This window comes from Nothoprocta perdicaria, unplaced genomic scaffold (genome assembly GCF_003342845.1).
Source record: "Nothoprocta perdicaria isolate Ctin4 unplaced genomic scaffold, notPer1 scaffold_34, whole genome shotgun sequence".
Lineage (NCBI taxonomy): Eukaryota > Metazoa > Chordata > Aves > Tinamiformes > Tinamidae > Nothoprocta > Nothoprocta perdicaria.
The window spans coordinates 4,063,449-4,076,480 of record NW_020455577.1 but is presented as its reverse complement, the minus strand read 5'-3'; the positions used below and the strand labels follow the sequence as shown (position 1 = coordinate 4,076,480).

General features: G+C 41.5%; 1 protein-coding gene across 1 annotated transcript in view; it reads right to left on the bottom strand.

The window, feature by feature from the left end:
* Positions 1-8,515: 8,515 nt before the first annotated feature.
* The window catches only part of VAV3 (vav guanine nucleotide exchange factor 3), a 142,935-nt gene continuing 138,418 nt past the window's right edge, over positions 8,516-13,032 (bottom strand). Inside the window, exons 26-27 of the mRNA XM_026043890.1 lie at positions 12,143-12,294; positions 8,516-10,515 (exon numbers count right to left, since the gene is read on the bottom strand). Of these exons, the coding sequence (XP_025899675.1) occupies positions 10,474-10,515; positions 12,143-12,294 (194 nt within the window). The 3' untranslated portion in view covers positions 8,516-10,473. The remainder of the gene's footprint in view (positions 10,516-12,142; positions 12,295-13,032) is intronic.

Genomic DNA, 13,032 nt, shown 5'->3' with positions numbered 1-13,032 from the left:
TTTTTTTCCTCCCCTCCCTGCTCTCCTAACAGGCTACTGTGTTGCATAACCAGAGGCAAAAAAACCCAACCTGAACAGGAAAATAGTAAAAAAAAAATAAAATAAAATAAAATAAATTGAAATAATGCAAAATCACCGAGTTCCATTCTCAACCAAATGAGAAAATGGGTGTTCACTTCCCTCATACAAGAAACTTCTTCCTCTCTGCCTCCCAGAAACCACAGCCGGGGTGTCCTACRTAGTAAATGAAAAAGTGCTATACTGAATCAGTGCTCTGATGAATTTAGTTTGGTTTCTGCTTTTATAAATATACTCATTAAAGAACATTAATCCATATGCCACAAAAGTAAACGAAAAATACAATACCTACAATAAATGCTTACTTCCCAAAAACATTTTGAGGAAAAAAAGAGAAAGTTTTTATCACACTGGAAGTATAGGTTTTGCCAAATTCAATGCCACTGGTATTCCCCAGTGTATTTTTATATTTGATATATATGCTGTGCAGTGTTATTGCACTAAGAAGTGTTCCTGACTACCTTAAAACATACTTCTAGGCTATGGAGCAGCCATCAACAAGTTAAAGTTATTGCTCTGCTAGGCATTTTTCACACGGGCTAGATGGAAAGAGCAGTTAAATGCTTCTTGCACTGGTGAGTATAATAACAAGAAACCACTGCCCAAGGCAAGGTACTTCTTGGGAAAGCTTAACGCAAGCTGGCAGACGGTCTCTCCGGGCGCTGCTTCCTAAAACAGGGATGAGGGATTGACTGGGGCTCTTGCATTTGTGTGTTTAAAGGAGAAAGGCAGAAAAAAAAATACAGGAAGACAAGAGAAACTGGGAAAGCAATACAGGCGCAGAAGGAAGCCAAACAGATACGGAGAGCTTTCTTTTGAACATAAATATGAAGAAAAAATACAAATTTCCAGAAAGGAAACTGATTCTAAACTGATTCTTGGACTGCCGAGTGGAAATTTTTGTTTATAGCAAGTATACCGTCCATACCAAGGAAATACATATTTTTTTCCCCCCACAAATACCAAGGGAATACATCTTTTCTTCACTCCACAAATTATTCTCCCAAAAGTTAAAAAAAAAAAAAAAAAAAAAAAAAAAAGGCGCTTCCCAACTGTTGGCTAATCACACAGACCAAAAAGAAACGAATACTCTGGATGCACCTCAAGCACACACTATGAGAGACAATATTATCACACAGCTATTACTAGAACTACAGGAGCTAGATTTTAACAGAGGACCTAAACTATAACAAGTTAATACGGTAGTACAGCTACATTCCAGTACCAGCGTTTTGCCCATTCTCCAATGACAGGATGGAATTGGGCATCTTGCTCCAAAGTCACCATGGTGAGACTGGCAGTCTCCATATCAGAACTCGTGCCAACATACAATAAACTAGACACCCTCCAAGGAGGGTATACGGTATACACTCGAAGAAACAGTTCTGGGGTTTGAATCTGGTTCCATTTTGTGACTGGTCACGTGAAAGCACCCACACTGTGCCAGCCACCCCACCCAAATRCCCGATCTCTGAGGGCACGTTCCCACAACACAGGTTAATCGTTGCCATCTCACACAGCCACACATCACACAGTCTGTTAATGATTATTCAATGCCACTAGGCTATTACATGCTCAGATGAATTCTACTACTAATTCAAACTGTTCTTCCAGTTCCACTCAAATAAAGCTTTTTGCTCTTCACTGTTCTCCTTATGAAGGGGAAGATAAATAAAACACCTATTTCTGTGCATCTTACTGACTAGATGCATATTATTTGGACTGCAGCTGTTTTCTCTCCTTGCTGGGTCCTTTTAGCGATAACTGAAAAGAAAACCTCATGAGAAACTCAAAAATGACACCCAATTCAACTGTGTCTAGCAGAGAAGTTACAGCAGCTCAGTACACAAATACAGATCTTGCAGAAAGGAGGAGTCCCAAAGGCTCACACTGTGATTTGGTATCAATCCAGAAAAAGTCCAACAAGTAAAAAATGTGTTCTCCCATCATGCAAAATTAATCAAAGCACTAGTATTCATTTCATCATATAAGGTTAAAAGAAAATCCAGTCATGCTGATAGCTGTTTCACCCCTCTCAAATTTTAAGACCTGGATGCACCTTTTAAGGTCTGCAGAATCTTTACAAACTCTACACAAGAATAAAAACCCTTTCCTGCATCAAAAAAATGCATTTTTTGCTCATTTGCAGGAAAGACTGTTGGAACAAAGTCTTCCTTCTGTCACATCACTCATTTGCCATTTGCTTAGGACTGATGAGAGCAAGACAAGGTACTCGAGACATCTTCTTGTCAACCTTTCCAGGACCTACGTACAGCTAAAACAAGACTTGGATTTTGACAACACGAAAGATATTGGAGCAACAATATGTTGTGTCAAAAGTGTGCGTATCGTCTGTAATAATAATGGTGTTTAGCTGAGGCTCCCCGTTGTGAAGTAGCTCCTCAGRCTGTGGTTACACACCGTGTTTACGCTGTTGACAGGGCTAAATATGATTCAGTCGCTCCAAAAATGCTTTAATTTGAGAAGATTCAAACTGTTTGCTTATTTAGCCGTCTGCCAGCTCTATGCTGGATGTTCAGCTTATTACCTTTTGGACCTCTTTTCCACTCCACGTTGCTGTAACATTTCTGCAAGTTTTTGGCAAAGACCAACAGTTGATTGAAGCTCCGTTCAGCTGAAAGGCAATTACAGAAAAATAATACAGTGGGAGCTCCAGGGGAGCACACGGTATGCGTCTTGGGCAGCTTTAACAACATATAAAGCATCTATGACACATTTAGTTAAMCATCTCTTAAAACCTCCGGTGATGGAGACTCCACAACTTCTGTAGATATTTTTTCTACTCAAGTAACTTCAAAAAAAATTCCTATAGACTCTTTGCTGTAGTTTAAGCTTGTGTTTTGTTTCTTTCCCCCCCCCTCCGCTCTGGTATTATTTACAGTGATTGTGGAGAAGTTTAGTCTCCTTAATCTACCTGAAACCTTTCACTTAGCTGAACATTTCTATTACCACCTCTGACTTAGACTATGACTGGGTTCAGACACCTCCCAGTTGTCCAGCCCTCAGTAGGGCCTCCTCAGGAGCCTTTACTGTTAGCTGCATCTTTTACAAAGCACAGTGCCCAAAACAGGGCAAAATTTTCCCGCTGAAGACTTACCAGCAGTGAAGTAAAGGATTATTCTGCCTTTTATTGATGATATTCCCCTGACTGCAAGCCAAGACAGCAAATGCTTTTATGCTTTCTTCAGACTGACGATTGCACTGCACATGGTCCTCTACTAATCTCTTCCCTTTCACTAAGCACTGCTGCTCCATCAGTCTGAACTGCTGTAGACAACTCCTTTCACCTGTAAACACAATGTCAGATGTCTTATTTTCTTTTCCCCTAGATCACTGTTTTGATTGATCAAAAACAGTATAAGTTACAGTCTAACCTCCATGTTGTTCACAGTCTATGCTTGCATGGCATCATTTGATCATTTGATAAATGTATTTCCTAGCCACAGAAAAATACTACTTGTTTGTGGATGATTTGCTTGTTAGGGCGAATATGTAAATGGACAACCAGCAATCATTTAGCCCAAATGACAGGATTCAATTAGAGAGTATCTGAGAGCTTATAAACTCTGGACATGGAACCACTCATCAATTCCTACCACCAACAGAGGTCTAAAATCCACCGGGGAGCTGCCCAACTCTAGACATGCTGCCTAAAAACTGAGATGAGAGATTTGCAAGCGATCTCTGTGCAAGCTGTGAATTGGAGCTTCTTGGAAACTCACTTTTTTTTTTTTTTTTTCAAAAACCATGAAAATACTTAAGARGCAAGTGGAAATACTGATATATAATATTTGCTATTGACTTCCTTTTTCCTACCTGTGTGTTTGCTATCATGCCTCAAAACAGGCAAAAGATGAAGGCTTTTGGTGCCCATGTCCTTGTTAAGCACCGCACAATGAAGAGCAGTGACATGGCACTGCTGACAGGCAGACTGAGCTTGCGTCCCCACGTCCAGGAAAGGCAGGAAAAAGGGTGTGCACCCCCAAAGCGTGAACCAAAACATTACCAAGGCTGAAAAGCAACACCTGGGTTTTGCTTGGACTGCTGGGGCTTGATTTTCCACTACTCACTATCTGAGAAAAACTCACAGTAACATTCTTATTCAGTGAGTAATCAGCACTTTAATCTCACAATTCCTATCCCCATCTGATGTCACTGAATATATTTACACTGCTACATAATTGCAAAAATAATAAATCTCTCTTTTGTAAATAAAGTATGAATATTAAAAATAGCTATTGCATCTTCTACCTAGAACTGTCTGTCCTTGGGAAAAGTGCAGGGTAATGAACACCCTACCTCTCCCCTCGACAAGAGCAGTGAATATTAACACCTCCCCACCCCCAAGCCAGCAGGCATCATGGCTTTTCTGACTGCACTTTTTTTTCCTCTCTCTTTTTTCCATCTCCCAAGTTCCCCTCAGTATATTCTGAGTCAATATATTTTTGCAACTGGGCATGTTGACTTACACCACACCCCAGCTGAATTATGTAACAATCTTTCTGATTAAAAAAAAAGGCAAATATGAGAGAACAAGGCTCCCTTTCAGAGCACACTGTGTTCGAGCAGCCTTCAGCCTCAACGTTCAAATCAGATGACACCTGCGACTCACACCCTGAACACTGCAGAATACCCTGTTCCCAGCAGTTGAATCTTTGATCCCTTGCAAAGACAAAGCAGGGCAAGTTTAATGGAGCTATATACAGACGTGCACCAAATCCAGAGCACAAAACCCCGCTTTGCTCCCAGTGCTCACGAGAAGGGCAAAGGGACCTCCCTGGAAGCAGGAGAGCTGGGCACGGGCACCCCACTGCTGTGATTCAACCTGAGCTTTAGTGCATTTTAAATGAAAAGTTTGGGTGTACCCTCCCCTTAAAGCCATTCAGAGTCTTTCTCAAGCAGTGATGAGGTAAACACACTGGAAGGAGGAGAGAAAGCTCCAGGCAAACCGCTGTGCTCTGATGTTATTCAGCTGATGATCATTCTGCAATACCAACTTTAAACAGCACTGAATGAAAAGAAAAATACACTCAAGATGCAGAAAGGGAAATAACAGGGAGAAAGGCGAAAAAGAAGAGGAAAAGTACATCATCTAGCAACTTAGCAGAGCGAAGGGCTCCTGGCACATAATATACTATAAATACCCAAAAGCTACTGGGACATTGACTATAAAATTCCTCACTCTTATAAATGGATAACAATTAAAATTTTAGGAACAATATTTGCATCTCTGAACTTTAAACTACCTTGAAATGGTCTTAAAGAGAGATTTTACAGTGTTCATGGGTAGGGCTGAGCCAGGGTCCTTGAACCCTCTACCTGTATTTGCAGTTTTCCTATGAAGATGCATTAAAGAATCAACCCATGCTATCATTAGGCATTTGGCATCTTGAGCAACAGTTGAAAAAAATGCTATCACACACCAGGTTGTTTCTGACACAAATGGTACAGTAGCAACTTGTTACTCCCAAGTCTCTGATATTCTCTATTCCCGTTCTTCGTATTTCACCACATTTTACCCTGGCAGCATTAACATAAACAGAAGTTGTAAAAGAAGCAAAACAGCCTCTTTGCTCGTGGCAAACAGCCACCTCCCAACCTGCCATTGCTCAGAGCTAGGACTTCACTTAAGGCCGGACTGCAACATTTTCAAATGAACTCGCTGAGTTTCTGAAAAGGACATTACAAAGCAAAAAAGAACCTGTAACCCCCGAGACACGCACACACACACACAAAGTCAACAGCAACTCAAAATGTTTCAGGAGGCTTATTAAATAAAATGTGACATTACAGCCCTACAAGCAACTTTAAAATGCTGATCAGGAATTATAAAGCTAAATTAGAAACTCCAATCTCATTTGCTATAAAACCAAACGGCTCTTTGTTCTCACAAAGGAAGTTGCTAAGATAATACAACGAATCACCCTGCTGCAGCCAGCTTTTGATGCTTAATCCTTCTAGATTTGTGTTAGCTAATTATACATTGCCGTGCAGTTGAGCATTTTATGAAAAAGTACATCATTAACATCTTATCCCGCAGCTTGATGAAGTCAGAACGCCTCTGAATTGCACTTCCCCTCCTATAATGGGCTCCTAGGTGAGAGCTGAAATACCACGACACATTTCAAGAAAAGCTGCTCAACTTAAATTCTTAAATGATTCTTAAATGAATAGATTGAAAGTTTAAACGCTGGGCACCAGTGATGATCCCGACTCAACTGGAGGAAAAGAAGCACGACTGTGGCTCGCTCACACACCATGAATGACACGGACACGCAGCATCTTCAGGTCTCACCTGTGCCTCTCCCTTTAGCCCTGCCTTGCAACATGACTCATCGTGGGACCAAAGAGGTTATACAAGTGCCACAGCACTGGACAAAAGCAGAGCTGCTCAAGCCAGGACTGCAAATTAAATTCAAGTTTGCAGGGGTTGCTGCTCAAAGGGGAGCAGCAGAGCTCTCAGAAAATAGCAGGGTGAAGCACAGATCAAACAGTCACATGAGGCTCTGGGCAGCCTGGGTGCAGCAGGGGTGAGTTAATTTACTGTAGCACTGATGCAGTACCTCAAACGGCGTCCGGTAGAGCACACACGACATTTGCAGCTGCGGCTCTTTTTCAAATTATCGGTTGTTCTGACAGGGAATTAGAAACATGGCAATTTCTACACAGAATATCAAAGTCAGTGAAACAAAACTTGGTTCTGAAATTTGGTATTTTGCACAAACTCTACTTTTTTGTTGTTTTATTTAGTCAGCGTCTCTCTTACCTTTGTGAACCAGTCAACCCTTGAGAATTGACCTTTCCGTCTCCTTCAGCAAGCGCCTCGTGTTTGCCTGTGAGGCAGAGCACAGAGCTAACCTGCTTGGCCTAATTGTCATCGTTGAAGTGAGAATTTTTCAAGCTGAGGTTTTCAAATAAGCATCTAAACCCCAGGACCCGAGCACAAGCGTCTCTTGCACCCTAATTACGGTGTTTTCTCAGCTTCTCACCCACCACAGGACACGCACCTTTTCTCACATGTAAGAGGATGGAAAATGCCTGTGACCGAGTGTGATATTGTTAGCAAGAGAATTTAATTGGGAAACATTTTTGCATCTCCTGTTAGGTGTAACTCCTGGTTATGTGATATGTTCACAGGTGACAGCAAAATTATGCCTTACATCTGTAGAGACGTGTAAATGCCTCATTAAGTTTAATGATTATCTGTTAAAAGGGTGGTTCCACAAGAAAAGCTTTGCTACTGAAAAATAGAAGTGATGCAAGAAAACAACCCTGTAGTTCTACCATCACTGACCTTGCTGAATTCCTTTCACCTGTCCAGATATTATTTTAACAAACTATTAAAGGTTTTATTATAAAAAAAGCATGAATTGGTTATACCACAAGAAGGGAAGCAGTCCACAAAATCCAACCCAGACTGCATTTTCAGAGTTGAGGTCAATCTGAACTTGTATGTTAACTCAACATATACACATACACACACACACACACCTCTCTGAGGGCTAGGGGAAAAGCAGGTGGTGGAAGAGGAAGCATATAGCCATGAAACACGACAATTTTTYCCCCCCCCTCAAAACTTCTGCTCAGTCAAAATCCACAGATGTCTTCAACAGATTGAAAGTCAATAGGATAGGAACCTGATTCAAGTATCATATATAGCAGGGAGAACAAAACAAAAATGGCAGCAGCAGCAGCAACATTTTCCTGGATGTGGCAGGAGAATAACTTAAGATATCTAACAATAAAAATACTCTCATGAAAACCTGTCCTGTCCCATTTACAATGACAGCAAGAGCTCAGTCTTCAGCTAAACAAGGTTTATACAAACGTGGAAAAACAAAACTTCATCAGCTCACGCTCACAGTGAGAAGATGCTTAGAGAAACAAATCAGATTATTCACACTAGCCAAACACACATTGACACATGCTATTAAACAAACAAAAAGTAACCAGTTTATTATATTTAACATATTTACATAATATTACAAATTTAAGTACTTCAACTCCATCATCACATGACAATAAAACCTCCAGACAGCAAAAGCAGCACATGAAAGAGACACTCCAGAATATGCAGGAAATCTTTGGTACTCAAGACACAGTGGCAGATGCAGCAGCACTCGCCCGCAGCGCCGAGCGGGGCTTCGCTGGGCTCCGTCCCTCCGCAAGGCTCAGCGCTGCGTTCGGGAATTGCTCGACAGCTTTAGGATGGTTCTCAAAACAACTGCAGCATTTCTTCTTTTGTACTCAATTAACCTGCTTCCTCTCAGACCTAGCAAAACATCAAACTCTTCACAGCCCTAAAGCCTAAGCCTCTAGCACTTAAGCAAGCAAAAGAGAGAATCAACTTTGCCTGCTGAAGGAGATGGAATCAGGCCCACCAAAGCCAATAAAGCTGTGGCATAGAGTGATCAGAGACAGCAYCCCCCAGGCCACACTGCTGTACAAACCCTTTACAAAAAGTGTTTTATGCATAATCTACATATTTACAAATGCTCTGAACTGTTCTATCAAGTAACATGCTCAACACAAGCAGAATTTACATCATTTTGAGGTAAACCCTGGAACCACTAGAGCAGCAGCAGGGCTTCATCTGCAAGGTGAAGTGGGTGTGGAAACAGCAGCACTAACTCGCACACACAAGCAGCAAGATGCCATGCGCAAGTGAGATGGGGAACAGCAAGAGACCACATGGGATAGGATCAATCTGCTTTCCTGGTTGGTCATGATCAAGGAATAAAACATTAGCCTGGAGAGAAAATGCAACTAGGAGCTTTTTAGTTTCTCACATGTTTAAGCAGTTTAAGCTGGGTTAGAAAAAAAACCTAAATATCAGAACCTGCACATCTGCAGTCATCACCTACAGATGGTTCTTTTAGCGAATAACCACAGTAGTTTTGACACTAGGCTTGTATGAGCACTCTGGYTCACCAAAGCAGGGAAACCACTTGATGAGCCCTGCTGATTTCAAGCCAGCTAATCTGGACACACATTTTAAACTGGGGATTTGGACTGCTGAGATTGCAGGGTCCTTGCCCTGCAATAAGAGCATTCACTCATTGCATTTCCACTGACGTGGAAGGAGAGTGGAAAATTCAGGACAAAACACGGCCAGTTGCCTTTGTGTTATCTTATAAGYGCACAAAAAGTGATAAAAACTCCCGTCTAACTAAGACAAGACAGCTGAGAATTGAAAACATCCAAAAGTTCACCCAAATCAACCAAGGACATAAAATAYGACATTCAGGTTTACACTTGAGCAGTGACACCCACCATCTTACCTATAGTATTGTCTGTAACTAAAAAAGAGAAGTCCTACTTTTTCTGAGACTGCCTTTTATTGTTTACTTCTTTAGACCCCACAGATCTAATACTTGCACAAGAACAAACAAAACTTTTCTCTTCTCTTGTCAAAACTGAACGCAGCTGTTAACTAAACTCTTATTGCAAAGTTCAGTCACACCAACATGCACAGCCCCTCTGTAGATGCATTAGTGCCCACTGCTACAGAACAGGGCTACAATATTTACTTAATGTTGGTGCTGCAGCTTTTAAAAACGCATCTTCTCATGAATATCCTCAGTTGCACTTTCATGGTCAGCTGCCCATATGGAAAAACAAACAAACAAAACCCAACAGACACACACAAAAGCTTCAGGATGACAAAGAACCCCACGATTGCACACTGCAGATGCTCCTTCAAGCACTACCACATCACTACACCTTTTTAAAATGCTGTCTTTAAACAAATTCTTACAAAATTTAGGCAGGACCTCAAAGAAGTTAGTTAACTACTTACATATGCATGAATGCTACTCTTATTTACTACATTTACATTTCCTTCAGAATGCTTTTGTGAGCGCCAAAGTGTTTGTAAGGTGATAAGTAAGGGAGCTTGATGTTTCAAGACAAGGCTACTGACGACACGTTACGCACACTGGAACGACTGCACTGTTTTCTGCATACAGTGATAAGCAGCAATAAGCCTTCATCTCCTTGCAGCATCGCAGGTGTTAGCTGCAAGAAAGAGGTTTATTCAACATTCAGCCATAGCTAGTATTTGCCGTGTACTAACAAGGTGAAATGAAAAGGGGCACAAAGAAATTTTGTTTTCCAGAGATCTTCTGGGAAGGCGAGGGCTGGGCTTTGTACCGATCCCCAGCGATGACGAACTGGCAGGTTGTTTCTTGCACGGCTCTGGGCAAGGCAATAACCTGTGAGCACAAACTTCGGTAGAAATCCCAACGTTAAGACTAGAAGATTCAAACAGACAAAAATGCTGCCGTTTAAATACTTAACAAGACCAATAATACTTTGCAGATATTAAATTCTACAATCCCTGAAATTGATGGTCAGTAGAGGAAAGTTTTTAACTCATTCATCCTCTTCAACATAAGTTGATGGAAACCAGCCCACCTAAAGACAGGGAAAGAGCAAAAGAAAATCATATGAGATGCACAGTTTTTCAAAGAGCCAACCTGGGTAAAACAAGGATGGGTCTGTTTAGTAAATGTAAGAGCAAGATTTAAAGATAAACTTGACTGATCTGGCACTGGTTAGGGCAATTACCCTTAATAGAAGAATAAATATAGATAGTCTGGGGAGACTAAAACCCCTCTTCTCCTTAGGAAAAATAAAAGTAAAAAAAAATCGTCATGCCCAAATCAGAAAGCTGGACATTCAGAAGAAAGGCAAGAAAAGTTAAGAGCGGGAATGTTGCACTGCAGGGGAAGGTAAATTTTCTGCAGGCTTCCATGAGTTCCAGGAATCGTCTCACAGAGCAAACAGTGACTGATTGTATTGCATTGCTATTGCATTGCACACAGGTAAATCCCAGTGCAGCCAACAGGATTTTTAAATGAGGGAAAGCTGGAAGGCAGAGTCCAGCATTTTACACTTCCTAAGTGACAAAGCTATCTCCAYTCTGAAGTTATTGATGTGTCAAGTAAGGATTATATTAGATATACAGAAAAGTCTTTTTTTTTTTATTGTCTTATCTGTTTGCTTTATATTTTTTTATTCTGACCCCTTTATCCCCAAGTCAGTTTAACACTGATGGAAGACACCCCAAGCCAAACTCGGAGTGTAAGGGAGGGGGCGACTGCGCATGTTTTGCCAGCACCAGAGCGCCCCGGAGGCCTGAGCGAAGCCATGCCGAGGACATTAGCGAGCGCTGGCTGCTAGCAGCACCCCTGCAGGATACATTACAAAGACATCCTCTGTTTTCTTTGTGCAAAATGTTCATGGGGTGATCAGATATTTTCCTTTTCCTCTTTTTCCTCAAGTCTAAGGGACTGTTTCACTTTAAAACCACAAGTAGGCCCATGCACAAAAAGAAAGTTCCCCAAATAGCACAAAGCAGTAAATCCAAATATATCCTGCCCTATCTACTGCAGCTGCACTTGCGGCTTTGGTTTCCAGCCTGCAGCCAATCTGCTTTCCTCCACCCCACTCGCAAAGCAGGAGAKAAATAGGGCAGCCCCCATGCCTGCGTGTCAGCACAGGGATGGCTGTCCTGGCATTGCTGCTTTGTCTGCGCTAAGATCATGCTGAAAACATACAGGCTTTTGGAGTCAAAACTGCAATTTTTTCCCATGCAGCCAAAGTTCTGCAAGGCTCAGAGGGCAGTGTGAAGTGACCTTGTCAAAACCCTGCTAAACGYGTCACTTGCTAGAGCCGCGCTGTTAGTGTTCAAGAGGAGCGGCCTTCCATAAAAGTGGCCTGCCAAGCGACAYGGCAGCAGGAGGCATGGAAAGCGCTCCGGGTTTCCCAGCTCGTCACAGGAACCCAACCAGATCCCGATGTTCAGCTCGGTTAGTTCCAGAGCAAGTAACCACATCCCTGTTGCAGGGCTGCRTTTGGGAACGCGATGCAGTCGGGGATCAGCTGAGCAGCAACACCTGGCTCTTGGGAAACGGGGACATGCCGTGTCTTGTGGATTTAAGCACAAGGCCGCTTGTGAGGACACCTTTGCGCAAAACACCCATCAGCAAGGCAGCACAAACTGAGACAAAAAAAAAAAAAAAAAAAAAAAGAAACGCACCCTTCCATTTACTTCGCCTCTCCACCAGCCGTTCGCGCTCATCTTCGTATAAATTTTGACGACGTCCCCTTTCAATAAGGACAGTTCCCTCATGTCTCTTGCACAGAAGTCGTACCTGGCTATGGCAATGCCTATTACCTTCGGGCTTAGCACTGAAATAAAACAGAAGTCGATGTTAATTAAGGTTTGCTAACTGAAGGCTACTACAATAACCTAAATAGCAATACTGTAAAAAACAGTGATTTCATGACAACATACACTGGCATCAACTTTATGCAAATGTGACAGCACCTGCGCTAATGAGGTCAAGCAGTTTTTTTCAGAGGTCAGTAGGTCAGTGCTGTATCAGCTGGATGGATTATATGGTTTTTGTTACAGTATTTTTTTTATTTTTAGAAAAAATACTCAAACTAGTTAAACCATAAAGAAAATATTCCCCTCTCCCAATTGCTAAATACAGGAGAAATTATTACACTTCTGTGCTTTATAATAAAGCTTGCTGCCAGGTACATACATCAACGTATTTTACAAGTCACTAGTTTCTTTCCAAGGAAATTAATCGCATTTACAGTTGATTTAGCCATAAACCTCTAATGAAGAAAAACAGATTAAGGTGCTGTTCTTTCAAAAACAACTCCCAAGTTAAGGATTAATCCACATCATACTGGAAGTTACCATCAGCATTAACCAAAAAAAAAAAAAAGCAAAGAGTTTCCACAGCAAATGTGTATAGATTCCTTGTTACAATTAACAAGCATTGCCTAATGTAATGCCACTCTTTTCAGGAGTTCATTCTGTAAATCAAACAAGCAAAATGACAACCACCAGATTTATCAAAAATCTTGCTACACAGATAAAAACCAGGACTTAAAGTACACAAGTTAGCTTCC